Source organism: Mauremys mutica, chromosome 20 (assembly GCF_020497125.1).
Source record: "Mauremys mutica isolate MM-2020 ecotype Southern chromosome 20, ASM2049712v1, whole genome shotgun sequence".
Taxonomy (NCBI): domain Eukaryota; kingdom Metazoa; phylum Chordata; order Testudines; family Geoemydidae; genus Mauremys; species Mauremys mutica.
In genome coordinates this window covers 26,585,189-26,612,447 of record NC_059091.1, presented here as the reverse complement: position 1 = coordinate 26,612,447, position 27,259 = coordinate 26,585,189, and the positions used below count along the sequence as shown (strand labels likewise).

Here is a 27,259-nt window from a genome sequence, read left to right as displayed (position 1 = left end):
CAAGTCTTCATTTATTCAGTCTAATTTAAGGTTTCACGTGCCAGTCATACATATTAACGTTTTTAGAAGGTCTCTTTCTATAAGTCTATAATATAGAACTAAGCTATTGTTGTATGTAAAGTAAATACGTTTTTTTAAATGTTTAAGAAGCTTCATTTAAAATTAAATTAAAATGCAGAATCCCCCGGACCAGTGGCCAGGACCTGGGCAGTGTGAGTGCCACTGAAACTCAGCTCGCGTGCTGCCTTCAGTGTAGAGGACCCTCACTGGCCCCAGCACGCAGCATCTGGTCTTCTAGTGGCCCCTGAGCCTGGGAAGGGGCCTCGTGGATGGTCCACGTACAGCGCAGTGCGCTCTGCCACCTATGGGCCTGGGGGGCAGGGAATAGCCCCAGCGCAGGGCACCCCGGCTACGCCCCCAATCTGCCCCCTCCCTCAGGGCTGGGAGCAGAGCCTTTTCCAGCCCCACACTGACAGGGAGCCCCCTGGCTGGGAGGGTGTTTCCTAGGGGGCCATTATGCCCCCTTAGGCAGCCAGGGGAAGGGGCCGGGGCCTTCCAGGCCCTTGTTTGCGACGTTCAGCCGGTAGTTAGAGCTTGTATCAAGTCCCAGCCGGCCGTTCCCATGGAAACCGCCCATTACACCCCCGTTTGGGGGGCACAGAGCACAGGGCCCGTAGCACTGGGAGAACTCAGGAGCCCATTGGTTCAAACGCTTCCCCTGGCAGAGAACTCGCCCAGCCGTTCCTGCGCCAGCCCCAGGCCGCGTGGGATCACCCCAGCCAGTGCCCTGGGGCGGGTCTAGGCACAAGAAGAAATAAGCGCCGCAGGGATCTCAGCCAGCGTCCCGGGGACTGTGCGGGGATAGCTGGTATCGGGAGCCGTGTGGAGAATCCCTAGGGCTTGCCCCCAGGCGGGATTGATGGCGATCGCTGTTCTCTTTGGAAGCGCACTGATTATTCCAGACCAGAGTGTCCGGACGGGGAGCGATTCCACAGGAGCTGTTACCCTCAATTTCCCCATGTACTTAAGCCCCTAGAGACACCCAATCTCAGAGCTCCCTGCAACACGGAGCGAGTTTGGAAGCCGCGGGACACCCGTGTGCCCGAGGGAGGGGAGAGCTCTGGCCGCACCACCGAGAACCCAGCGCATGGCCCCCCTTCTCCAGCAGACAGAGCGTCGGAGCTGGGGAAAGCGCTTTGGAGCAGTGGCTGTGCTGTGGCTGGATGTGTGTACAGCACCTGGCACCACGGGGCCCTGGCTGCGGCGCTACCCGCTATAAACATCCCAATGGAACCAGGACGGGGTGGATAAGGACGCTGGAAACTCCGTTCCCATCCCGCATGGACTCTTGGAAGCCTTCGGGGGTGTCGTTTCCAGAATAAAGCTGGTTCTGGAAATGCGGAGCCACCTTGGTGTTGTCAGAACCCGCAAGTGTCGCAGGGTCGAGGGGCGGAGGAGGCAGCACTTGGCAGGATGCAGCTGGTAGGTTCTGACAGGTTTAGTCTGCCCTGGGAGCAGCTCAGCCTCTGAAGAGGCAAAACCGGGCACTGGCCAGGCTGAGACACAAGTAATGCTGGCACCTGCACAGTACAGACGGGATCAGAGCTGAGGCCCATCTAGCCTGGTATCCCAGCTCCAACAGGCCAGAGCCAGATGCTGCAGAGGACAGTGGAAGAGCCCAGCAGTGGCAGCCGGGGGATAATCTGCCCTCACGTCCTGGTCTCTAATATCAGCTGGGCTGAAGCCCCACAGCAGGTTTTCTCTCTCTTCCCAAACAATTGTGCCCGTTAACTATGATCACTGTGGCTGTTCTCATCATCCATAGGAATGTCCAGTTGCTACTTAAATCTAAATTCTTGGCCTCAGGGACTCCTGTGGTTGGGAGTTCCACAGGCTAATCACACATTGCGTGAAACAGCCTTTCCTTGGCTCAGTTTCGAATTTCCTCTCTTCTCCCTTCCCTGACTGGCCCTGGCTCTCGTGTTATGAGATGGGAAGAACAGAAGCTCCCCATCTCCCTTCTCTATCCCCGTCAGGCATTTATAGACTCTTAACACGTCCCCTCTTACGTTCACTCTAAGGTGACAGTCCCAGTCTTTTCAATCTCTCTCCGTAGAGGGATTTTCCAGACCCTGATCATTCTCATTGCCTGTCTCTGAATCCCTCTGGTTCTGCACTGTCCTGTGTGCAAGGGGGAGCCCAGGGCAGCTCGTGGGTTGCAGAGGAGGTCACCTCATTGACTGATATCCAGGCATTAGACCAGCCCTCGTGTTAGTCTCTATCCCCTTCCTCCAAAGCAGCTCCACATTTATCCGCTCCAGGGGCGGACGGCTCATTCAGGCATTGCCGTCTGCACTGATATTGTGGCACTGGGCCTCGCCAGATCCGCTTGGTGGCTTTAGCAAGCAGCAGGCGCGTGTCCTGGCAGGGCTGCGTTTCCCTTCCCAGCTGGAGCGGCTCATTCCGGACAATAGCCACTTGCTCCCGTTCACTGACCCAGTCACTGAACTCCTGGATCTAACCAGCCCCGTCTCCCCAGAGCACGGTGCATGTCGAAGGCCTGGCTTATCCCCCAGCAGCGTCACCCCAGTGCCCAAGGTCCAGCTCCTAGATCAGCCTGGCCTAGCGCTTTCTCCCTCCTTGCAGACATCAACGAGTGCCAGCGAAACGCCACAATCTGCACAGGAACTGCATCAACATGCCAGGGAGTTACATGTGTAAATGCAATTGGGGATTTGGGAAGAGTCAAAAGGATACGGCTAAGATCTGCACAGGTACAACCGCAGTTGGAAACAGTCGTGGCAAAGGCATGATGCTTCTGGCTTGTCTGCAGTGTTGCTAACGCGTGGTGTTGCCTTAAAGTCCCACCTCCCAGACTCACGTGATTCTGCTTTTGGCTAAAATCAAAATTAGGGCCTGGCCCATGTTACACTGGGGTGACCAACAGCTCCCAAACCAAAGTCAAAACAAACCCAAAACGGGTTTTGGTTTAAAAATGACGAGATTTTTTTTTTTAAATCTTGTGACTTTTTCGCAGCCTGGCTCAGGGTTTGGGGCTTTTATTGATTGCTTGGCGTTGGCGATGCTGTTAATGCATGGCCAGGATCTCTGACACTAACCCGCATGCCTGGATGGGGAAACTAACTAGGTTGCCCTGAGGTCTCGCTCTTTCTCTGTGCCACACCCAGGCAAAGTATCTGTCCTGACTCCCCACCTGTCTTATGAATTGGAAACTGAGCCCGGGGACTGAAGGTCGCCATGTCTCTTGCCAGGCTGCCTAATTCCACCGAGGCACGAGCATAGGGGGTGTCATTAGGAGCTGCAACATCCCCCCCAAACCTGCAGCTGCAATCAGAGCCCAAGATGCTCTTTCATAGCAGAGTTTTGGGTGGGGAAAGGTCAGGTCTTTGCAAAGCAAACGGGGCTGAGACGGAGCCGAGGACTCTGTGTTGGATCAACCTTTAATACAGCTTGGGCTCAGAAAGCCCAGTAGCTTCTGGAACTCCATTAACTGAACCCTCAGCAGCTGCTAAGGAGCCGGCATCATAAAGGAACCAGCTTGGGTCATTACCAGGAATCAAACTTAGGACCTGCCTCCTAAAAGCACAGATCTCAGCTGCTAGAGCTAAGGGAGTAACTCCATTAGCCAGTCCTTGTAGCAAGCTGTTATCTACTTATAGGAACCAGCCACCAAAGCAGGACAAACTCTCTCCTTGTTCCGTGACTCAGCGGCCTTTGCTAGTGGCTGGCACATACAAGCCCCCTCACAGGCATGGCGTAGGCCCGTTGCCTTCCAGGAGGTTTAACAATGGAGCAAAAGTTGAGTTTCCTGCCAAGGAACAAGGGATTTTTTCCAGCCCTGATGCACTCCCGGCCGTGAGCCAGGGGACACAAAGCTCCTCTCAGTGAGGGGGAGCAGAGGGCAAAATCTGCATGGTGAGGCAGGGGATACACATTCTTGGCCTTCTCTGGAGGAAGTAAGCTGAAAGAGACAGGTCTAGGGGGTTGGGTGTGAGACTCAGGAGACTTGGGTTCTAGTCCCAGCTCTGTTACTGCTGGGTGTCCTTGGGCAATTCCCTGCCTCAGTTTTCTCTCCCACCTCTTGTCTATTTAGACTGGAAACTCTTTATGGCCGTGTGGGTGCAGCGCTCTGTGTGCTGCCTTTATGCAAATAACGACCGAGGGGAAGGGGTGTAGCGGAAAATAGCAAAATGCTGTTGTTGCCGGCACAGAGGCCCGAGGACAGCAACAGTGGTTCGTTGCCCGGTGTGCTTCGCTCCAATAAACACACCAAGGTGGAGAAGCAGACAAAGTTTAGTTGAGCCCAAATAAGGTGCAAGGGAGACATAGCAATCTCAAATCCTGCACACAGATACAAGCCGTTTTTCCCTTCTTATACATGATTTCAGCTAAGCATTCCCATTACCCCCACACTCCTCCCCCTTACCCCCCCCTTCTTCCCCCTCCCGTCTATTTTTCTATAGCAAATACATCATGCAAGTAGCAATTACATTAAGCAGTTAAGTCATACCTGGCAACAAACAAGTCATCTCGTTAGTGACTTTTTCTTGACCGGTTATTTTGTTTTACTCCCTCTGATTTGTTATCCTGCCCTTCCCCCTCCCCCGTTCTTGCCAGGTGCAAACAGGCCTTATTATTGCCTCCTGGTATCAGTGTTGCACTGATAACTAGCTGCTACACATTCCATTCTCGGTCACTGGCTTGCTAGGTTGATTAAAGTTCAAACATAAACATGGAAGCGCTTTGGTCACACATGGAGTGACTTTAGTTCATTTAGGCCTACTACAGGAAGGCTTTATTGACACTTATGGTTTTCCACCCTCCTGAGTTACCCTCTTAGAGTCATGCCTAGTGACACCAACACTGTCACAGGAAAGAGAGAGAAGGGGAGTCTGAGAAAGAGCTGCTGGAACATGGCCCAAGGGAAGAATCCATGAGCGCTCTTGACTCTCCCCACTGATTGACTTGTTTGCTGATTTCTGTGAGAAGCAAAAGCGTTATGAATAAATATCAGGGAGAGCTTAGAGGCTCTTCCCCTACTTCCTCATGAAGGGTCACCACCCATCTGTCCCCAGGGATGATGATTGATAGGCCATTGTTGATCTGAACGCCAGGGGGAGTCAGCAGAACAGCTCTGCATGCTGATCCAAGCCTGCAAACTGGCTGACCCTTTGACTGTTTGGGTGGATAAATGTCTGTGATTTTATTCGCAAACTGTTTGCTCTGAAAAGTTGTCACTGATGTTGTACAATTGGTTGCCTGAGTCCCATGGTCTTTCTCTGCTTCCTGATTGGACGGCTGAAATGTTGGGTTAATAAGCAGGCGAATGTCGAATTCCAGCACTTGTTCCTGGCTTGGATTTCCGGGAGAATCGGTCATGGCCATTTCTGCAGCAGCTCAACCGCTTCCCCCAACCCGCGGGAATGACTGACGATGTGTCCGTCCCCCATGCGTCGCCACAAACTCAGTGCTGCTGTATGTGAAATGGTCACAAAGCGGGAGCCAGAACCCCAGTGGTTTAAATTGGTGCAGCACCACTGACTTCAAGGGGTTTTCGTCCCAGCTCTGCTTCTCCATCTCTCATTGCCCCAGGCTCCCCAGGGGCTGGCCGGAACAAGTGCGTCTCTGCACAAACAAGCCAGGTCCCTAGGTAGAAAACCCCACTCCCTGCACGGGGTGAGTGACCCCGCTGCACCATGGAGCGCCGACATCCCCTGTGTATCCCCCTCTGCCCGGCAGCTGGCTGCTACCCGCGTTGGCAGCCTGGTGAGTGCCTGGCCCTCCAGCGTTTGGCTAGATCACGGCAGGGCTCCCTGTGCCCGGGCAGGGCGGGGCCCGTCTGTCAGATCAGACTCTCCATAGCGGTGAAAGGCCCCAGGAGGCAGCGAGGGCAGTAAAGTCCCCTCCATTTGGGGCTGGATTGGTGACCCGCTGGGTGGTGACTCCGGCTGGGGCTATGCTGGGGGTCAGGCTGGGCGGGTCTCTCCCGGCTTCGGCTTCCACAGGCCGGATTGGCAGCGAGTGTCGAGCTGGCGTCATCCGTCCGAGGGCTCGGTGGATTCGCCCCACGGGGCCCTGGGCCTGGGGGTCACAGCAGGGTCCGGGAATGGACGTTGTTGGGCTGCTGCTCACTGCGCAGTGTTAGGAATAGGGGGATCCCCTGGATCCAGCTGGCTTCCAAACAACCCGTTTACTAGCCGTGCAGGGCCTGGCCGCATGTCGGGGTCTGCGGGCTTCTGCCATAGACCCCCGTGAGCCGCACCAGAGAGCAAAGAAACTAGTTTAAAGGGACAGCACCCAATTCCCCTGCACTCCCCTGGGCAGAGCCCACCCGCCCTTCTCCTAGTGCTCCAGGGGAGGGGCGGGGCTGGGTGTATCCCGAACGGGGAGGGGACCCATGGGGCTGGGGTCTGTAATGCTGAGCGTGGCGCCCCCTTCTGGCGACTAGCTCCAGTTCAGCGCCCCCTTTCTTCTCCTCCACCATTGCAGCTCCCGGAGTCGCGGCTGCCCCGTGTCTCAGCCGTCCGGCCAGGTCATGCTGTGATCCCCATTCTGGGGGAGCCTTTCAAAGTCAGACCCCTCTGTCCTGTGCCTGCTAGCGAAACCCTTCCTCCGGGGCTCCTAGCCCCCCCTCGGGGCTTCCTAGCCCCCCTCGCCTCAGGCCCCCACCTCTGGGCCCAGCCCTCGGGCTGTAGAGAAGCCCCACCTGCCCCCTCCCAGGTGAGCTTCCTTCCAGCCAGCGCCCTGCTCGCAGCCTGAGTCACTTCCCCTTTGCAGCTTAACTGGCTGATCGGGCCCCCACTTAAGTCCCCTCTGTCAGGGCTGGTGCAGTGGGGAGATCGCAGGGTCCTGGTCTGGAAAAGGTTGGGCCCCTGCTCTGGGGGTGGGGGAGGGGTTGTGCCGCAGGGACTGGGGCCCTGCATGTAGCAGGGAAGAAAGGAGAATAGAATGGGTGGGTTTAGATGGAGCAGACAGACTGACCGACAGACCACGCCCCCTGCAATGGGTGGGAGGTGCCTCCATGGTCATTCGCCCCCATGCGCCCCCAGCCATGCTGTGTGTGACCCCCTCCCCTGCTTTCCCCTCTCAGACATCGACGAGTGCAACAAGACCCCAGATATCTGCGGCCCCAACGCCACGTGTATCAACACCATCGGGAGCTACTGGTGTGAGTGCCGGGCCGGCTACGTCCCCTCCAACAGGAACACGACCCTGTGCCAAGGTGGGTCCTGCCGCGGGGGCCATGGAGGGGGAAGCTGGGGGGCTGGGCAGGGTCTGGGGTTACACAGGCAGAGGTCTTGCCCGAGGGGGCAGCGAGCTGGGAACTGGTCTGGGACAGTGCACCAGCCCCCTGCCCCCCATGGACGGGGTCCCTCTGGGTCTCAGCCCTGGCCAGGGGGAGCTCAGCCTCCAGGCCCTCACCTCCCCCAGCCCAGCCTGTCCGTCCACTGGGGTGTTTCCGGTTGTCTCAGCGCCACAGGCACCAGCGAGCCCAGGTCTGGCTCTAGGAGCGGAGCAGGGCCAGGCCGGGGAGGGGTGAGCAGGGCAGCCAGGGGCCGGGTGTCTCCCCCCCAGCAGTGCCTGTATTCCTGCTGCACGGCTGGATTCTCTGCCCTGGGAAGAGGCAGCAGGGGGCACAGTCTGTGCCTAGGGGCCACTAGAGGCCACTGTGGGGCCAGCCCGGGGCTCCCTGCTGGATTCTCCCCCCACCCCCAACACAGCCCAGAACCACCCACAGCTGGGGGGAGAGGGCTGAGGGGAGATACGGCTGGGATGATTCCACAGCCCCCACCCCCACCCCACTGCGGCTCAGTCCCCCTAGGACGGGGAGGGGGGACGGTTCCTTTCACAGAGACCGGCTTGTGGGCAGAGGATGGGGAGAAGGGGCTGCGCACATGTGTGGGGCTGAGTGTGTGTGGGGGGGGTCACTGCTCCCCCTGTTGCAGGGAGTGAGGGGAGGCTGCTGCTGCCCCCTGCTGGAGAGAGTGAGTCCTGCTCTCTGTGCCTGGCTCTGGTGCATGCACCTACCCAGCCAGACCCCGCATTTCCGCCCCCCCCATCTCTCACTCCTTCTCCCTTTCCATCCCCAGAGCTCACCTGCCCCCCGCTGCTGGGTGATGACAGCTCTGCCGGAGCCAAGGTGAGGGGGGCACAGACACCCTGGGGGGGGGGATAGACCCCGATTCCCCTTTATGTGCCACGTTGCTTTTCACTGATCTCGCCCCACAAGGATTCTGGGGCCAAACTCGCCCCTGGGCAAAGAGCCAGTGGCCAGTCCCTGGAGCCCCTGCAGTCCAGCTACGGCCCAGGCCTTTGCCCCTGGGGTGATTCTCACCCTCCAGGATCAGCAGCATCAGGCTGCGGCAACACACTTCAGCTTGCAACCGCCGTCCCCCAGGGGCGGATTGTCTAGTGTTACTGGGGCTGTCTGCATGGGGGATGGGGAGCAGGGGGTGACTTTAGGTGAGAGGGTCCCTGAGCCTGTAACCTGCAGCCAGGAGGAGGGTGGGGCCAGGTGACACCTTTGCCCAGGAAACTGGACAAAGAGAGAGGAGGAGCTGGGGGGGCGGGGAGTGAGTCAGCTGGAGGGGTTTCCAGTTTGGGGCTGCCTGGGAAGACACAGGGAACCCCGAGTCTGGGGTCTAAGCTCCTTGCCCCCCAGAGGGACCTGGCTGAGGGGTCCTGGTTGTACCTACAAGCCCAGAGTGTTCCTGTCGTCTAATAAACCTTCCGTTGTACTGGCTGGCTGAAAATCATGGTGAATTGCAGGAAGTGGGAGGTGCAGGGCCCTGACTCCCCCACACTCCATGACACCTTGCAAATGCCGTGCACCCCCTAGGGGCCAGACGGGGCATTGCCCGCACTCCCTCTGGTGCCTGGCTTCTGAGCCGAAGGATCCTCTAGGGATGCGGGGAGGTGGGCTGCGATTCTGTGATCTCTTTTCCTGAGCCAGGCCTGGGCCTTGTTTTGCAGAACCTCCTGGGCAGCTTCCCGGCACAGGTGGGACATCTCTGCAAGGCGGCGCTGGAGGAGCTGAAGCAGATGAACTCACAGAACCCTGTGGGGAAGCTGCAGGTGCCAAGCCAAAATTCAGGGCCTTGCTGGGTTTGTTCCCGTTAGGGGGAGGAATCGCTGCTCCTCCTCGGATCTAGTCTCAGGGCGATCTATAGAGATGCAGTGCCTGGAAAAGGAGATAAATAAACAGCAGCACTGCCCAGAAATTCCCATGCCTGCCTCCCCAGTGGGCTCTGTGCCCAAGAAGCTAGCTCTCCTAGGTTCCTAGGCTAGATGGGACCATTGTGATCATCTAGTCTGACCTCCCCGGCAGCAATGTAAATGGCAGGAGGACTTGTCTTTCCTTTCAGGGGGATTGTGGGAAGGCAGTGGAGGACTAGCAATCTGGGAATGGGGGGCACGGCAGGGGCTCAGACACTGTGACACCAACACCCCCCACGTTTGCTTGGCCAGGGCTTCCTGGACATTCTGGAGAAGCAGATAAATCTGGTCGGGCAGCAGAGCGAGAGCGTGGAGTGGAGACACTGGATTGCGACGGAGCTGATGGCCCTAGTGGAGAAGCTGCTGAGAACGCTGGCCCTGACTCTGCGTGATAGGATCAGCATCGCATCCACCAATGGCACAGGTCAGCACCTGGCCACATGGCCCCAGTTGGGCTTTCATCACCCGCAGTCTACGCTCCCGCCCTGCTCCCCACAGTGCCCCCTGCTGGTAGAGGCTGGGACTGGAGTAGCTGGGAGCTCCCCCTACAGCCAGGAAAGCACCTTGCCTAGCTACAGGCTTCTTCTCCATGTTCTCTGGTGTGAGCCCTGGCTGGCATTGTGGTTGCAGAGCTGGGGCTGGCGGTCAGGCAGGCTGGGAACCAGAGCCAGGAGACCGTAACACTGCAGCAGAGCAAGACGCAGATGGAATTAAAGTGGGCCGGAGCCCCAGGGCAGAAAAATGAAGGTATGTGGTCATCCCCTGTGCTGCGGTGTGTATAGTGATGGGCACAGCCAGGGCATTGGGAGCAGCAGCACAGCGCCCCCTGGCACCAGGCTGGGGTGTGTAGGGGGATGGGGCATGGCCAGAGCATTGGGGGCAGCACCCCAGCAGCACAGCGCCCCCTGGCACCAGTCTGCCCCAGGGCCCCTCCTGTCCCCCATTTCATCCGTCTCCTCTGTCTGTTCCAGGCTTCACGCTGGCCGGGCTGCTGACATACCAGGGGATGAGCCCCATCCTGGACGGTGCTGGGCGGGTGGAGGCGCCCGAGTGGGACGAGATCGGCCGGACGGGGAAGTGGGCGCAGGAGCCAGGGCGGCCCAGCTACCGTGTGCTGTCTCCGGTGGTGTCGGCCTTCATCAGTGACCCAAACCCCCAGGCACTCGGCCTCTCCGTCAGCATCCGCTTCAGCCACCCGGTGCCGGTGAGCCCCCGGGCTGGACATGGTGGGAGGAGAGACTGGAGCACTGGTGGGGGCAGAGCTGGGCCCATCTCTAGTAACACCCCCACCCCGGGCAGCAGGCAAATCTGCCTCCCACACAGGGACAAACTGATGCTCTGTGCCCCTAGCCCAGCCCCTCGTACCCCCTCACCTGCCCTCTTGGGGCCTGGGGAGTCCTGCCCCCCATGTGGCCCCAGCCAGCCCCCCACCCCTCTCCTGCCCCCCATGCACCAAGCGTCTCTCTGTTCCCAGGAGAAGAAGCCCGACCTGCGCCTCCTCTGCGCCTACTGGGAGCCTGGCAGCAGGCGCTGGGCCACCGACGGCTGCACCCTGCAGAAGTTGAACGCCACCAACACCCGCTGCCAGTGCAACCACCTGACCAGCTTCGCCGTGCTCATGGCCTTCTACGAGCTGGAGGTAGGCGCGGCCCTCGCTGGGGCCTCGGGGCTGGGCTGGTTCTGCTGTTCCCCTCAATCCTCCCCAGCGGAGCAGGAGTCACTCCAGATTGCCCCCAGAGTAAAGCCATTCCCCACCAGGGGCGGGGCGCTGGATCTGATCAGGAGCAGAAGCAGCCCCGCCAGGGCCGGCTCTAGGCACCAGCAAACCAAGCACGTGCTTGGGGTGGCACATTTTCAGGGGCAGCATTCCGGCCATCTTGTTTTGTTTTGTTTTGTTTTGGGCGGCAAAAGCCTAGAGCCGGCCGTGGCAGCAGCAGCACGTTGTGCACAGGGGTGCCCTGGGGCTGCTGCGGTTCACGCCGCAGGGGAGCAGCGCCTACACCTTGTGGCTGGGCTGGGCAGGCTCCGAGCGAGGGACACTCAGGCTGGGGGCCGCCCCGCGGGGCACATGGAGCCGCCTGCAGGTGCCGCAAGGCGGCTGCCCCCCAGCACCACAGCCGGGGCTGGGTGAAGTGGCCTGAGCCGCCCAAGGACTGTGGCAGGGCAGCCAGCAGCAGCAGCGGGGTCATAGAGGGCGGGGCGCTGCCATGCGGAGCCCACGTCCCGCTCGCCGGGGCTCTGCTCCCTCAGGGGCTGCCCTGCCCTGGCTCCTCAGCCTCCTGCCGGGGCGGTCCCCTGGCTCTGCCCTCCCAGGTCCTGGCTGGTCCTGGATGTAGGAGCCCTGGCTGGAGGGACCCTGGGCTGAGGCACAGCCTGGGAGCCCTGCTGCTTTCCCCGACCCTGCCAGCGCCGGACCAGCTGGGGGCAAGGGGGGAGTGGGCGGAGTCAGCACTGGTGGGGAGGAGCCCAGCGCTGGGGCGGTAGGGGGTGTGGGTGGGGTGGGGGGCACTGGTGGGGGGGGTGAGAGCCCAGGGCTGGGGTGGTGGGCAGCCAAAATTATTTGCTTTGGGCAGCAAAAAACCTTGCCCCCCGCCCCTGGGCACAGGGAGACTCCCCAGGTAGCAGCAACCAATGTGCCTGCCCACCTGGCCAGGCAGCAGGGGCAGGGGGCTCACCCCATTCCCAGAGCTGGTAGAACCCAGGAGTTCTGAGCTGCAGCCAGGGACAGTCCCGATTTTTGGGTCTTTTCCTTATATAGGCTCCTATTACCCCCCACCCCCATCCCGATTTTTCACATTAGCTGTCTGGTCACCCTATTAGGGTGTCACAGCTGCCCTATCTTTATTTTATTTTATTTTTTTGCTTTGCCTCCCAGCTGCCTCCGCCCTGTTTGTTTTTGTTTGTTTTCTTGGGGCGGCAAAAAAGTCAGACCCAGCCCTGGCTGCAGCACCGCAGCCACAAGCGCATCCGTCTGGTCTAAAAGCAGCTCCCTGCCGGGCAGGGGCTTCCTCCCGCCAGGCAGGGGAGCTCTGCTCTCTGCTACAGGGGAACAGCCCCGGCCCCTCGCACTTTCTGGCGCCTCCGTCCTGCAGGGATCGGTGCCAGGGACTCCCCCTTGGTGGGTGGTGACCCTAGAGCCCCCTCGGCTTCCCATGGGCCTGGAGATGTGGGTCAGCCCCTCGGGGGGAGGGGGGAAGGGACAGGCTGGGCAGCATCGAATCCATCTGGGCGGCTGGACCCAGCCAGACTCTGGTTCCCGCAGGCTGCCCGGTGTTGCCACTAGGGGGCGCTCCCAGCCGTGGCGCAGAGCGAGGCCGACAGGCTAGTCCGGCTGTCCCCTAACGCCCGGCCTGGCTGCTGCCTTGGGGGGTGGGGGGGGACCCTGACTAACCCCCTCACCCCACCCACTCCTGGCACAGGACTGGACCCTGGACGTCATCACCAAGGTGGGGCTGGTGATCTCGCTGCTGTGCCTGCTGCTGGCCATCGTCACCTTCCTCTTCTGCCGCGCCCTCAAGGGCCCCCGCACCACCATCCACCTGCACCTCTGCCTGGCGCTCTTCATCGCCTACACCGTCTTCCTCACCGGCACCTCCAGCACCGGCAACACGGTACCCGACTCTCCCCCCGCCAGCCTCGGGCCCAGCGCCCCCTGCTGGGAGCTCCTCCTCCCTGCCAGCCTAGGGCCTTGCACCCCACAGCACCCCCCCTCCTCTGACCTTCCCCCCGCCAGCCTCGGGCCCAGCGCCCCCTGCTGGGAGCTCCTCCTCCCCGCCAGCCTCGGGCCCTGCTCCCCACTGCGCCCGCCTAGCCACTCCTAGGCTCCGTTCCCTGCAGCACCCCCTGCTCAGAGCTCCTCCCCCCACACCCAGCCTTGGGCCCCCCTTCCCCCCGCCAGCATCAGGCCCTGCTCCTCGCAGCGCCCCTCCCCCCACCAGCCTCGGGTCCCACTCCCAACAGCAACCCCCGCTGGGAGCTCCTTCCCCCCCAGCCAGCCTTGGGCCCCGCTCCCCTCAGGGACCCCCCAGCCAGCTTCAGGCCTTGCTCCCCGGAGCTCCTTCCCCCTGCCAGCCAGCCTTGGGCCCCGCTCCCCATGGCGCCCTCTACAGGGAGCTCCCCCACAGCCAGTGCTCCTGCCCCGCTCCCCACTGCGCCCCCTGCTGCCGGGGGCTGGGGCTGGGGCAGCTGGGAGCCCGGCCCTGACATCCCACGTCCCGTTGGCTGCAGGAGGTGTGCGGCGTGGTGGCCGGGCTCCTGCACTATTTCTTCCTGGCCGCCTTCTGCTGGATGTGCCTGGAGGGCGCCGAGCTCTACCTGCTGGTGGTTCAGGTCTTCACCCCCCACGGCCTCAGGCGCCGCTACATGTTCCTGCTGGGCTACGGCGTGCCGGCCCTCATCGTGGGCGTCTCGGCCGCCACCTACAGCGAGGGCTACGGCACGGCGCGCCAGTGAGTCACCGGCCCGGGGGGGGGGCCCAGTGCTCGCGGCCAGGGGCTCGAGGGGAGCAGGGCCCCGTGCCCAGGCAGCACACGGGGGCAGGAGCGGCTCAGCCGGGCGGCCGCTGCCATCCGGGCCCACCAGGGGAGGGGAGGGTGGGATCCCATGGGGTGGGTGAGGCCAGCGTGAGGGAGGGGGGCACCTTCCTGCTGCTTGGGCCAGGGCCCCAGCCCGGACACTTGTACAACACAAGGCAGTTCCTGGGCATGAAGGGGGGGGGATGTGGGGGCTGGCAAGTCTCCATCCCACACTCTGCCAGTGGGTGGGGGTGCAGACCCCACCCTGCAGTGCCCCCTGCTGGCAGGTGAGTGACTGGCCCGTGTCTGCCCCTCCCCTCACAGCTGCTGGCTCTCGCTGAAGAAGCAATTCATTTGGAGCTTCCTGGCGCCCGTCTGCATCATCATCTTGGTAAATCCCTCCCCCAGCCCCATGCCAGTGCCTGGCCCCCTGCTGCCCTTGCTTCTTTCCCCAGCCACCCAGCCCCCGCTCCGGGGCAGCTGGGCCCCTCGCTCCCCCCCCCCCCCCGCCAAGTCCCCAGCATCCAGGGGTAGAGCAGTGTCACTATTGGGAGTGGGGCGCCCCTGGCCCAGGGGCTGCACAGCTGGCAGATCCCATAGCCCCCACCCCCGGGACACAGCTGCCCCCCTCCCAACCCGCCTCTCCCCTGCCCCCGGCAGGTCAACGCCGTGATCTTCGTGGTCACCGTCTGGAAGCTGTCGCTGAAATTCGCTGACATCAACCCCGACATGAGCCAGCTGAAGAAGCTCAGGTAGCGGGCGCGGCCCCCGGGGCAGCAGATACCCTGGCACTGCCCAGCTGCCCCGTCGGGGGAGGGGGAGCTGGGGGGGCATATGAGTATCGAGATGTCACCCCGCCGGTGTGGGGGGAGGGAGCGACTGGGGAGAGGGGGCCACATATGAGTGACATTTTCCCCCATCACCGACTGGCTGGGGAGCAGAGTCTGGGGCGGTGGGGCTGTGTGCAGGAGACGTCAGTCACATGGGGGGGGGGGTCAGACTTGAGGGGCGTGGCCCTGAGGAGGGAGGGGAGATGGGCTGTGACTGAGGGGTGGGGCCCCAGGAGGACAGGAGCTGAGGCTGAGGGGCGGGGCCCGAAGGGGGGAGGGGAGCTGGGCCGTGGTGGAGGGGCGGGGCCATGTGACTGGTTCCCCTCCCCCGCAGGGTGCTCACCATCACGGCCATCGCCCAGCTCTGCGTCCTGGGCACCACCTGGATCTTCGGCATGTTCCAGTTCAACCAGCGCAGCCTGGTCGCCTCCTACATCTTCACCATCCTCAACAGCCTGCAGGGGCTCTTCATCTTCCTGCTGCACTGTCTGCTCAAGAAACAGGCCAGTCCCCCACCAGGCAGCGCTCAACCCCCGCCCCACAGCCCCCCCCCCGGTGCCCCCACAGCCAGCGCTCAACCCCGCCCCAGAGCGCCCCCACAGCTGGTGCTCAATGCCCACCCCACAGCGCCCCCGCCCTGGGCACCCCCACTGCCAGCGCTCAACCCCCTGCCCCACAGTGCCTCCCACCGGGCCCCTCCATAGCCAGCGCTCACCCCTGCTCCACAGCATCTCCCCTCCCCTGGGCACACCCCCACAGCCGGCACTTAACCCCCACCCCATAGCACCCCCCCCAGGCACCCCTACAGCCAGTGCTCAGCCCCTGCTCCACATAGACTCCCCGGGGCTCCTTCCACAGCCAGCGTTCAACCTCTGCCCCACAGCACCATCCCCAAGCCACACACCCCAGGCTCCCCCCAGCCAGCGCTCAGCCCCCACCCCTCAGTGCCCCCCCCCCCCGACAGCCCCAGAGCCAGCACTCACCTCTGCTTCACATAGGCCCCCCTGAGGCTCCTTCCACAGCCGGCACTCAACCCCTGCCCCACCGCCCTGCCACTGGGGGCTGCCCCCAGTGCCCTCTACTGGGAGGGGCTGGGGCTGGCGTAGCTGAGAGCTCCCCCCCCCCCCGCGCACCCAGTTCTGGGCCCTTGTCTCCCTACAGCTGAGGCCCCACCCCCGCGATCTCCCCTGCGCTGTGGGGTGACCAGCCCTCTCCTCTCTCCTGCCAGGTGAGGGACGAGTACCGCAGGTGGCTGAGCTGCGGCGGCCTCAAGGGACCAGCCAAGTCCTCCGAGTTCTCCAGCTCAACCACCATCACGCGGGTAAGGGGGGGCCGGGCTCCACAACAGCGCAGGAGCCTTCTGCCCTGCAGCCCTTTCCCATTCCCCCTTTCCCTCCTGCTCCAGCCCCACAGCCAAACCCCACCCAGCAAGTGTTGGGGGGGCGGGGTTTAGAAACGAGGCAGAGCTGGGCTGGAAAGGAATTAGAAGCCAGAGAGAGGGGCTGGGACCCCTGGGGTCTGTCCCCAGCTCTGAGAGGGGCTGAAAGCCAGGACTCCATGTGTCATTTTGACTCACCATGTGGCCTTAGGGCCACTAGTGACCAGCCTGTGGGGAGGGGACAGTGGGGGGGTCGAGTCCTGCTCTAACCCCCCCCCCCCTTTCCAGCAGGGGCTCCAGCGGTCGCAGGAGTCAGGGTTGTAGCTCTCTTGCGCTCAGCCCATTTCTGGACACCGCAGCTTTGCACATGAGAAAACCCGGCCCCTGCCCCCGGCCTGGCCCTGCCTGTGAGCAGAGACCCACCTCGCACCTGGACTCGCCGCATGCAAATGCTTCAGTGGTTGCCCAGTGGAACCGTTACGCTGCCCAGCTGCCCCCACCCGCTGGGCACTCACCAGCCCCAGGCCTGCGCGCTGCCAGCATCACCAGCAATAGCGATGGCCAGCAGGGCAGCCGCTCAGCTCTGACGCAACATACTCTGGCCACAGGGGGCGCCTTTCCCTTCGGTACGAAAGCTGGGTGCAGGCAGTGGAGATGAATCCAGCCAGTAGAGATGAACCCACCCCCCAGAGGACCCTGCCCCTCCCCCAGGCACTGCAGCATCAGCCACCGCCCTTGGCTTCGATGACGGTATGACACGGCCTGAGCTGAAGGAGGCAAGCGGCCCCCAGGGCTCGGCTGTCTGTGTCTCACTGGTGGCACTTTTTTTTTTTTAAATGATCTTTTTAAAGTTATTAAAATATTAAGTTTTGTGACAAAAACAGCTGCTTCACGGAGCCACGTGTGTGGTGTCTGGAGAGAACCCAGGAGTCCTGACTCCCAGCCCCTGCTGCTCTAACCCTCTAGATGACACGGTCTAAGGGCAGCTGGGCCCACGGTGATCCTCTGAGTCCAACCAGCTGCAGAACAGGCCCAGCCCTCCCTGGATTAACTCCTGCTCCATTGAGAGCAGAACGTCCCGGCTCCATTTGGAAAGGGCCAGGGCTGAGAATCCACCACGCCCCCGGGGAAGCTGTTCCGGGGTTAATTTACCCTCCCTGCCCATTTCCAGTGTGACAATTTTGAAGAGCTCATGATCAAAGTCCCTATAGACTGACCAAGTCACCCCTTCCCTGTCTCTCTGCTAATCCCATTGAGCTCCTGGAGTCTGTCGCTACAGGGCAGGTTTGCGAATCCTCACGGGCCTTCTGGCCTCTCTCCAATTTATCAGCATCTGTCTGGAAGTGGGGACAGCAGAACTGGACACTAGTTAAGCGGCACTCAGACCAGTGCCAGATACAGAGTAAAATAACCTCCCTGTTCCTACCTGAGCTTCCCCTCCATGCATCCACTGAAAGTTATTTCATTAATAGTAGTATTAGTTATTATTACTGATCATTAGTACACAAGGAGACTTCAAACATTAAAGTTCAGCACTTGCTTTACCATGGTGCCGATTCAGAATTCTTTCCCACACCCCAAGCAGGAGCTCCTGAACCACTTTCAGAAGTGCTGTGCCGAGTCTTCATTTATTCACTCTGATTTAAGGTTTTGCGTGCCAGTAATACATTTTAACATTTTTAGAAGGTCTCTTTCTTTAAGTCTATAATATATAACTAAACCATTGTTGTAGGTAAAGTAAATAAGGTTTTTTAAATGTTTAAGAAGCTTCATTTAAAATTAAATTAAAATGCAGATTTCCCCAGACCAGTGGCCAGGACCCAGGTGGTATGAGTGCCACTGAAAATCAGCTCGCGCGCCACCTTCGGCACACGTGCCATAGGTTGCCTACCCCTGGTCTACACACACACACACACACATATAAAAACCAGCTTTTTAACACTAGCAGTAGTAATCTGTTGGGTACGTTTGTTTGGTTTTATTTTATTTTTACTAACCACTTTAATATGGAATTTTATGTTATTTCTTTTTATTCTTTTTTCGTTCCTTTATTTCTGTTCTTCCGATAAATCCTGGGTTTGGGATTCTTCTTATTTTTTTCCTGCCTGTTAAAAGAAATTAAATTAAGCAAAAGCTGCACTCATGGTCTTTAACTCGATCTGGTATTGCCAGAAGGGGTGGGGATGCAATTGATTTTATATATATATATATATATAATTTGACCATCTCAGCCCTTTGTGGAGGTTTCTAGTTGAACGTAAGTACCAGGAACGGCAGGGAGAAAACAAGATTTTTCTAACGAGCATTGGGGCTGTCAGAGGCAGCAGTAGGAAGCCAGTAAATTAACAAATTGATAATTGCTCAAGAGAAAACAGCAAAAAAAAAAAAAAAGCCAGGCTTGATTCTTTCCAATCCATGTTTTTCTCTCTTTCTCTCGGCTTATTTTGTATTTCCAAGTGCACTGGGGTGCGGGGGGGCAGATCTATATTTATTTTTGCTGGGGGGGCTAAACACGCTTTTTTCCCACACGTCCAGCAAGGATCCCATGGTTCTGGGGTGTTAAAAACCTTCCTGATGTGGCTTTTTTTGTTTGTTTTAAGTTGATTGCTTCCTTGTCCATTTCGGCCCCGGCTGCCTTCATCCCCTGTGCGCCCAGGAGGGATAGAAACCAGCTAACCCCCCCTCACCCCATCTTTAACAATGTGTTTCTCCTCCTCCTCCTCCCGCCAGGAGCCCTCCATCCATCCCACCTCACCACCCCCAGCCTGGGCCGTGGGGCCAGCCCGACTGAACCTGTGAGTCTCAGAGAGGAGTCTGTGATCACCCCGAGTGGGACAGGAACGGGGTCAGATCACACAGCTGGGGCGAGAGCCCCCAGCCTTGAGTAACAGCATGGCCCAACCCCCACCCACCCACCCAGCACCCGCACTAATGAGCAACTCTGCTGGTTTGCACCAGCTGTCGATCCTTTATCCGTCCGGGGCCTGGGCCACAAGAGGGCAATGCACACAACTGCACACACATACTCAGACATGCATGCGCAGAACACAGGAGACCCTGCACATGTATGTAAACATGCATGAATGGAACATGCACACACACACCAACAGGCGAACACAGATGCACCCACTGTATCACACACCCCCATGCATGCCCATGCACACACATAGGAACATGCATACACGGGGGCACATATATGTACCCATGCACACACACTCTCTGATTGCATCACCCTGTGCAGCTCTCCCTCGACTCTCAGAGCATTGGCCTGGATTTACCCCTAGCTCTGGATCTGGGTTCACCCCAGGCCCCGGGAAGCTGGGCAGCAAAGATGGGCCGAGGGTGGCACCAGGTGGTTGAGACGGGAGTGGGCGTGGGACAAGTTTCAGAGCAGGTGCAAACACTCCGGAACCAGCGCTGGCTGGCTGCCATCAGGGACTGAGGCCATCCCCAGCACTGGCCTCGGGGCAGGTAGGGGATGGCAAAGGCAGGAACATCTCCCCTCTTCCCCTGGGCATGAATCCCTGTCTCTCTGCTGCCCCTGGCTGGCAGGAACTGGGCAGTGCACTAGGCAGGTTGGATGGGATCCCCTCTGGGGCAGCGCAGGGGGCAGGTGGGGTTGACAGCAGGGAAAGGCCTAGGACTGCCAAGGGCATCAGGATGAGCCCAGAGCAGGGTTAGGCAACCTATGGTACGTGTGCCGAAGGCGGCACGCGAGCTCGTTTTCAGTGGCACTCACACTGCCTGGGTCCTGGCCACCGGTTGGTGGGGGGGGGCGGCTCTGCATTTTAATTTAATTTTAAATGAAGCTTCTTAAACATTTTAAAAACCTTATTTACTTTACATACAACAATAGTTTAGTTATATATTATAGACTTATCGAAAGAGACCTTCTAAAAACGTTACAATGTATTACTGGCACGCGAAGTCTTAAATCGGAGTGAATAAATGAAGACTCAGCGCAGCACTTCTGAAAGGTTGCCATCCCCTGGCCCAGAGGGTCCCCGTAGCTGGAGCTCACAGGTTCAGGCGGAAAGGTCCCACATCCCGCTCCAGCTCGTCCTACCAGGCTCCCCCCAGCTCAATAACGACCTGCTGTTCTGGCAGAGGAATCCCGACTGAAGACTGTGTGTGTGTGTATGTGCGTGCATGCGTGTGTGTGTGTGTGCGTGCACACACGTGTATCGGGGGTTCAGTGGACACACTGGCCATGCTAATGCAGGAGAGATGTGGGCGGGTGCTGGGAGAGACACCCACAGCGTGGGGCCCTGACCTGCCTCCCCCCAGCTCCCCCAGCTGTAATGATTCTTTGAGATGTGTTGCTCATCAATTCCAGTTAGGTGTGTGTGCGCGCTGCGTGCACGGATGTTGGAAACTTTTTTCCTAACAGCTACTCGTTGGACCGGCTGGGGAGGCACCTGGAGTGGTGCTGAAATGGCGATTTATATAAGTCCCTGCCGGCCCAACCCCGCTTCGGTTCCTTCTTACCACCAGTGATGGTTGTTGGAACACTGGTCTCTTGCTTATCAAGTGCTCCACTAATCCCCAGCTTTCTCTTATCTTAGTAGTTACCTTTGTTAGTTAATTGTTGATAATTATCTTAGTGCTAAGTGTAGTTTAGTAGTTGGGGGCAGTTCTACCCTTCAAGGAATGCCCTGCGGGGCTCCAGGGCATGCCGTCCCAGGGCTTCAAACCCTGCAGTTCTTGTAACAAGCCCGTGTGCGATCCCCACAACTCCTGCCTTAGGTGTCTGGGGGAGGCCCATCGGGCTGACAAGTGTAAGATCTGCAAAGCGTTCAAGCCCCAAAGAAGGGAAGAGAGGGAAATCCGCCTCAAGCAACTCCTCATGGAGTCCACGCTGCATCCCTCCCAAGATGCGGAACCAAGCGCCTTGGTGCGCAGTGCTCCCCCAACAGTACCGGCCATGGCACCGCAAAAGATCCCGCACCTGCTTCGGGACTGACAGTCTCCCAGGCCCCAAAGACGTCCACCCTGGCAGCACTCCCACTCCCCAGTCGCTCGAAAAAAGCCTTGGGAAAACCCTCTATTAGGCCCGAAGCAGTCGCTGCGGCCCTAACCGAGCAAAATTCGAAGCAGGCCTCTAAACCTGACAAAGTCGCTAGGCCCTGGTCTGCTCATGCCAGTCTGTCAAGACGCACATGCCATTTTCCTGTGGCTCAGTGGGAAGCTCCTGCAGCTCTCACCCTTTCTGCGTTTTCCAGCTCTGCTTTTATTTCCTCCTCTGAAGACATGCAGAAGTCAGGTGCCTCGTGGGCGCTGCTGTCTGAAATTGGTTGGGTCAAGATGAGGGTGGGGAGGATTTTGGGGGGCCAATTTGACAATTGAACCATTCTCCCCCACCCCCCCCAAAAAATCAGCCAGATCATCTTTGAGCAAAAGAACAACAGAAACCCAAATGGCACTTTTTTTTTCTTTCTTTCAAAGGACAAAACAACAACAAACAAAAAATTCTCCCTTTTCAAGCACAACTCTGAATTCTCGCGCCCTCTTCTTCCCAGCAGAGACCATGGGAGCCAATATCACATGAATACATCATTACGCTGGGGCGGGGTTAATTCGGGGGAGGTGGGCAGGGATACAGATTGAAATGCTGTAAATATTAAATTTCAAACAAACAACAAAAAGAGGAATTGAGGAATCCCTTGAAAAATAAAACAGGGATTTAAAAAAAAATACAACCAATCAACCACAGTCCCAGGGAACAGTTTGTATCCTGGAATTAAAATATATATCTATAGATATATACTGAGCTATATATAGATATATACTCCAGCCCCATTGACTGTTGAGGGGGCAGGTGAAGGGAACAAGGAGACCCCCCTCCCCGTTTGCTGAAGTCAGGGGAAGGAATCGCAAAAACGAAGAGCAGATTTTTACAATCAAAACAAAACAAAAATAACTGTTTTTGGCACAATTTTTATGTAATATATACATATAATGCGTCATTTCTGTGACTTTCTCAACATTCCCTTTTCCTGCTGGATAAGGTCCTTTCTCATACATCTTGACAAGGCTCAGTCATTTTCTCACTCACTGCCACTGTGGAATTGTGGGTAAAAAAAATTTACCGTAAGACCCAAAGATGCTGTAACTGTAGGTTAGGAACATTGTTTGGGGTTTATTTTGCTTTTTTTCTGGCCGGGGCTGTTGGGTGTTGGGAGTTTTTAAGTCTATGGTTATTTATTTGCATCCCTCTGAGCTGGAAGGCATTTGACGGGATCGAGTTGAAGGGGCAGGTGGGCGTGTGGCTCAGATTCATGGAGTGTGGAAGGGTTTCGCTTTCTGGTTCCTTTTCTCCCAGCCTGTGGGAGAGATCATGGGGGGGTTTAGGACAGTCCTGGGCTTCATTGGCTTGGATGTAGTGATTTAAACGTTGGATAGACGGGTGGAGACGTAAGAGGCAGGATCCCTAGCTGGTGTGAATGGATGTTGCTCCATTGGGGTCCATGTAGCTATGCTTATTGGCACCCTGCTGGGGATGGGGCCCAAGGAGCTTGGGAAACTCAAGCTCCCACTCCCAGTGGCCAGCAAACGCCCTGGGTGAACTGCAGGGTGTAGGTGACAAGTGGGTGATATTTATGGAGTTGCCCTGGCCAGTGGTCTCTGGCCAGACACAAGGCCAGCAAAGGGCTGGATAGGCCCTGAAAAGTTTTTTCCAGCTCTAGGCCTTGGTGGGGGTAGATGGACCACCCACTAGTGTCATTCCCCTGCCCCATGCAGAGCAACCAGCCCTCGCCCACCAGGGCCATCGCTGAGAGCTGAGCGCCCGTGAAACTCAGGGGTTTCAGCGCAGCCACTGTCCCACCTCGCCAGAGCAAAACCTACAGGCAGGATGGCTGGCAGGCTCCCCGCCCAAGCCAAGTGGCCAATAGGAGGGAAACTGGCATGCAAAGACTCCTGGGATACTGAGGGCTGCTTCAGTGGCTCCGTTGGAGCTGTATGCCAGACCACGGACCCCCCCAGGGTCCCCCCTGAACACCGCGGCTTGCACCAGAGTCAATGCAGCATCCAAGTCTGTTACTCTAGGTCAGGATATGTGAGTGTTTTATTCAACAACCGATGACTTGCCCCCTCATTCCCCCCTCAGCCTCCTCCTTTTGTCCAATGCCCAGCCCGGGCCCTGGGCTCAGCAGAGCCTGAGCCGAGAGGGTGCAATGGGGGTGTCAGCTGCACAATCCCTTTTGCAGCTCTGGGATAACACAGCACAGCTTCTCCTGCCCGTCCTGGCCTTGGCATGGGAACAGCTCCAGTTCCCATTGCACTGAGGGGAGCCACTCCCAGCCACCCCCCAATGGGAACTGCCCATCAGTCCCCTGATGGGAGCTGGGCTGGGGTCTGGTCTCCAGCCCTCGCTGCACAGTCAGGGCAGTCACGCCCTTGTAGGACATTCCTGCCTCCCAGTCTGCGCCAGGAGCCTGCATTTCACCCTCCCCGTCACAAGTGCAATGAGTTCGTTAGCTGAGCCGGGCTCAGCCCTGCTGGGCGGTGGGTTTTTCAGGACGCTGGGGGACATTTAAGCAGCAGGTTTGTTCTCTTGCTGGGTGTTGCATTTGGAGGCTATTTGAAAGCTGAGTGTGGGAGCGATTGGAGCCATGTGACTTTTGCGCCTATGGAATCTTTGCAGGGCGATTGGGGGTTGGGACGGCTGCCTCGCGACGCCTCCCAGGGAGCAGCCGTCCAACCAGGGCTTGCGTCCGTGTCACGGCTGAATTTGGTTGCATGGGCTGTTGGTCTCCTGGGGCTTAGCGCCCAGATCTGCTCGGAGGGAGAGGTCAATTCTGCACCTCCTGTTCTGGGGGGTTGGAAATTCCTGTGCTCACAACCCGGCAAACCAACCAGACTTATGCCCTCCCGTCTCACCCGTGGCTGGTGCCTCCTGGACGTTTCTTCATCTGAGGTGCAGCCCTTCGGCAGGCCTAGCCCCACCCCCACCCCAAAACCAAAGAAATACCCAGCGGAGCGAGGGGCTGGCTGCCTCCGGCTAGCGCTGATGGGAGCCAACAGTGCTCGGGGCAGGGGGGCTCCAGGGTTGGCAGGTTATCACGAGGGTGGGTAGAGCCTGGCATGGCCCAAACTGGAGCCCCCCAGCAGCACAGCTGGGCTGGGTCCCAGTGGCCTGAGCCCCATGAGCTGTAGCTGGATTAGCACGTAATCCTGGTGTGATGATGCGGTTCTGGTGGGACCCAACTGAGAGTGCCAATTCAGGACCAATTGCTTAAACGGGGCAGTTACAGCCCAAGGCTGGGGGTTTTTCCACCTCTAAAGCAAACCAAACCAGCCAGACAGAGGACTTTGGTTTCACCCCACTGGCTAACCACAAGTCACACAAGCAATTTCCTAAGACACTCCAGTCTCCCAGTATCACCACCAGTGCCACTCATCCTGAGGATGAATGGTTATGAAAACCAACACCCCAATAAAAGAAAACGGTTCTCTCGATCCCAAAGAATCAAGCCCCAGACCCAGGTCAATATACAAATCAGATCTTAGTCACAAATCACGCTGTTGCCAATCCTTTAGAATCTAAAATCTAAAGGTTTATTCATAAAAGGAAAAAGATAGAGATGAGAGCTAGGATTGGTTACATGGAATCAGTTACATACAGTAATGGCAAAGTTCTTGGTTCAGGCTTGTAGCAGTGATAGAATAAACTGCAGGTTCAAAATCAAGTCTCTGGAGTACATACCCCGCTGGGATGGGTCATCAGTCCTTTGTTCAGAGCTTCAGTTTGTAGCAAAGTCCCTCCAGAGGTAAGAAGCAGGATTGAAGATGAGATGGAGATGAGGCATCAGCCTTTTATAGTTTTTTCCAGGTGTAAGAACCTCTTTGTCCTTACTGTGGAAAATTACAGCAAAATGGAGTCTGAAGTCACATGGGCAAGTCCCTGCATACTTTGCTGAGTTACAAGGCGTATCTGCCTTCCCTCCATGGGTCAGTTGTAGCTGATGATCCTTAATGGGCCATCAAGCAGGCTAGGCAGAGCTAGCACCAACTTGTCTGGGGTGTCTCCCAGAAGCACAGCATAACTTTGAAATACAGACAGTACAGAGCCAATACTCATAACTTCAACTACAAAATGACATGGGCATACAGACAGCATAATCATAACCAGCAACCCATAACCTGGTCTTAGACACCTTATATGACCCCCTTTACATAAGATTTGGTGCCACTACAGAACCTTGGTTGCAACCATGTTCTATATGGTCCCAGATTATATCAATAACGTCACACCCGGGTTTTCATCGCCTTGCACTTAGTGAAGCCTTTACCCCCAGTGCCCACTGCGAGCGTAGGGGAGTGGCATGTTGTCACGGAGTGTGGGGGAGTCAGGCCCTGCACCCCCGGGCTCCCTGCCGATTCACCAGGACTCTCAGCCAGCCAGTAAAACAGAAGGTTTATTTAGACGACAGGAACACAGTCCAACACAGGTCTTGCAGGCACAGATAACCGGATCCCCCCTGTTAGGTCCATCTTGGGGCCCCACAGCCCCCCTCGGGGATCAGACCCCTCTCTCCCTGCTTCCCCTCTTTTCTCCAGCCAACTCCAGTCTGCCCAACCCCCTCCGGATCCTCCTTTCTGCTCAGCTTCTTTCCCAGGCTAGGAGGTCGCCTGACCCCTTTGTCTCCAACAGCTTTAGCCAGCACCTTTGCAGGGAGGGGCCCGGCCATCAGTTGCTAGGAGACAGAGTGTCAGGCATTTGCTGCATGGACTTTTGCTGCTAGATACTTAGGATCTGTACCCAGCCCCCAGTAAGACCAGTCCCACTTCGTCACACATGTGCCCACTGGCACTCGTAGCCATGCCCTGTGCCATGCGCGGCAGCAGCACTCCATCCAGCCCCAGCAGAGCGAGCTGAGAGCTATTGGTGGGTTTCCTCCACGAGGCAGGAGCCCAGATAGTGCAGTGATGGCTCCTAATGTGCTCTGGCCAAAGAGACCCCAAGGCCAAAATCACTGTGTGTGTGTGGGGGGGGGGTGTTCCCGGGGCTGGGGTATCGCAGGGGGGTGCAGTCGTGTCTCACTGGGGTTACTGGGGTGCAACGGGGGGGGTGCAGTCGTGTCTCACTGGGGTTAATGGGGTACAACAGGGGGGTGCAGTCGTGTCTCAGGAGGGTGGTTCCTGAGGTATTGCAGGGGGGTGCAGTTGTGTCTCGGGGTGTTTCTGGGGTACAACAAGGGGTGCAGTCGTGTCGCAGGGTGTTACTAGGGTGCAACGGGGGGTGCAGTCGTGTCTCACTGGGGTTACTGGGGTGCAACGGGGGGTGCAGTCGTGTCTCACTGGGGTTACTGGGGTGCAACAGGGGGGTGCAGTCGTGTTTTCTACCAGAGTGGCTCTAACGTGGCTTCCTATCCAGGCCCTTGAGCTGATCTGGCACCGGTGCCCCTCCCCCATTTCTTTACATTTTGCTGATGCCTGCGGGACCCTTGTCACTTGGCTGCACTTGGGGGTTGGCCCCAGCTCCCCATCTCTGGGCGGGGCTTTAGCAGGGACCCTCCTTTCAGTGCATCTCCCCGGCTCAGTGCATTTGACTGCGTCGCCCCCTGGTGTCTGGCAGCGGCTCTAACAGCCTCCTGCTGACCCTCAGCAGCATGTATCTGTTCCTGGGGTTTGGGGGGCAGGTTCTGGGGTGAAGGTCTCTGTGTCTAATCCCAGTGGTGACGGCAGCGTGGTCTGGGCTTGGACCCAACAGCCCCCCCCACCACCACCACCTCACTGACTGATGAGCCAGCTCTGATCTGAGGGAGGGCAAGGGGGTGTCTGTCAGTGGTGGGTCAGGGGACCCTGCCTGTGCTCTGATGCATTGAATGTTGCTCGCTCTCTTTCTACGTGGCTCTTTTAATTTATCTAGGGGCGGGATTAGCCCTTCTGATAGTGGGATCGGGGGTGGGGGTACAGTGTATCAGGGGGTGATTTGTGGGGGTGACCTCCCTTTAAGCCTCTCCTCCCATCTCCCCCATTGGCCCCCACGCCCGCCAGCCTCTTATTTCATGGGTGGTAGGTCCTGGTAGGACACTCACCGTCAGAGCAATCTGTCACCCCTGTTTGCGGGGCTCCTCCTCTCTTGCTGGTAAACTGGCCCCCAGCCATGGGGAGCCCTGCTCTCCCAGCTCAGCCTGCCCCCCATCTCTTTGGGACCAGTGTTACACTGAGGGCCTGGGCAAACTCCCAGCTCCAGAGCCTTTAAAGTCGGGGAAGGGCCCCGTCCCTCATCCTGCAACCCATCCTGGCTGCCCCCCTCTGACCCACACCCCAAACCCATTCCCAGCCCCCAGCTG

The 27,259-nt window shown here is 58.4% G+C and overlaps 1 protein-coding gene across 1 annotated transcript in view; it reads left to right on the top strand.

The window, feature by feature from the left end:
- Positions 1–17,472, top strand: part of LOC123353559 (adhesion G protein-coupled receptor E5-like) — a 58,270-nt gene extending 40,798 nt beyond the window's left edge. The window contains exons 10-23 of the mRNA XM_044994751.1: positions 7,112–7,243; positions 8,112–8,161; positions 8,995–9,096; positions 9,490–9,661; positions 9,868–9,984; positions 10,209–10,441; positions 10,712–10,876; positions 12,657–12,848; positions 13,465–13,685; positions 14,076–14,142; positions 14,412–14,503; positions 14,916–15,084; positions 15,810–15,902; positions 16,248–17,472. Coding sequence (XP_044850686.1) covers positions 7,112–7,243; positions 8,112–8,161; positions 8,995–9,096; positions 9,490–9,661; positions 9,868–9,984; positions 10,209–10,441; positions 10,712–10,876; positions 12,657–12,848; positions 13,465–13,685; positions 14,076–14,142; positions 14,412–14,503; positions 14,916–15,084; positions 15,810–15,902; positions 16,248–16,283 — 1,841 coding nt within the window. The 3' untranslated portion in view covers positions 16,284–17,472. The remainder of the gene's footprint in view (positions 1–7,111; positions 7,244–8,111; positions 8,162–8,994; positions 9,097–9,489; positions 9,662–9,867; positions 9,985–10,208; positions 10,442–10,711; positions 10,877–12,656; positions 12,849–13,464; positions 13,686–14,075; positions 14,143–14,411; positions 14,504–14,915; positions 15,085–15,809; positions 15,903–16,247) is intronic.
- Positions 17,473–27,259: the final 9,787 nt, after the last annotated feature.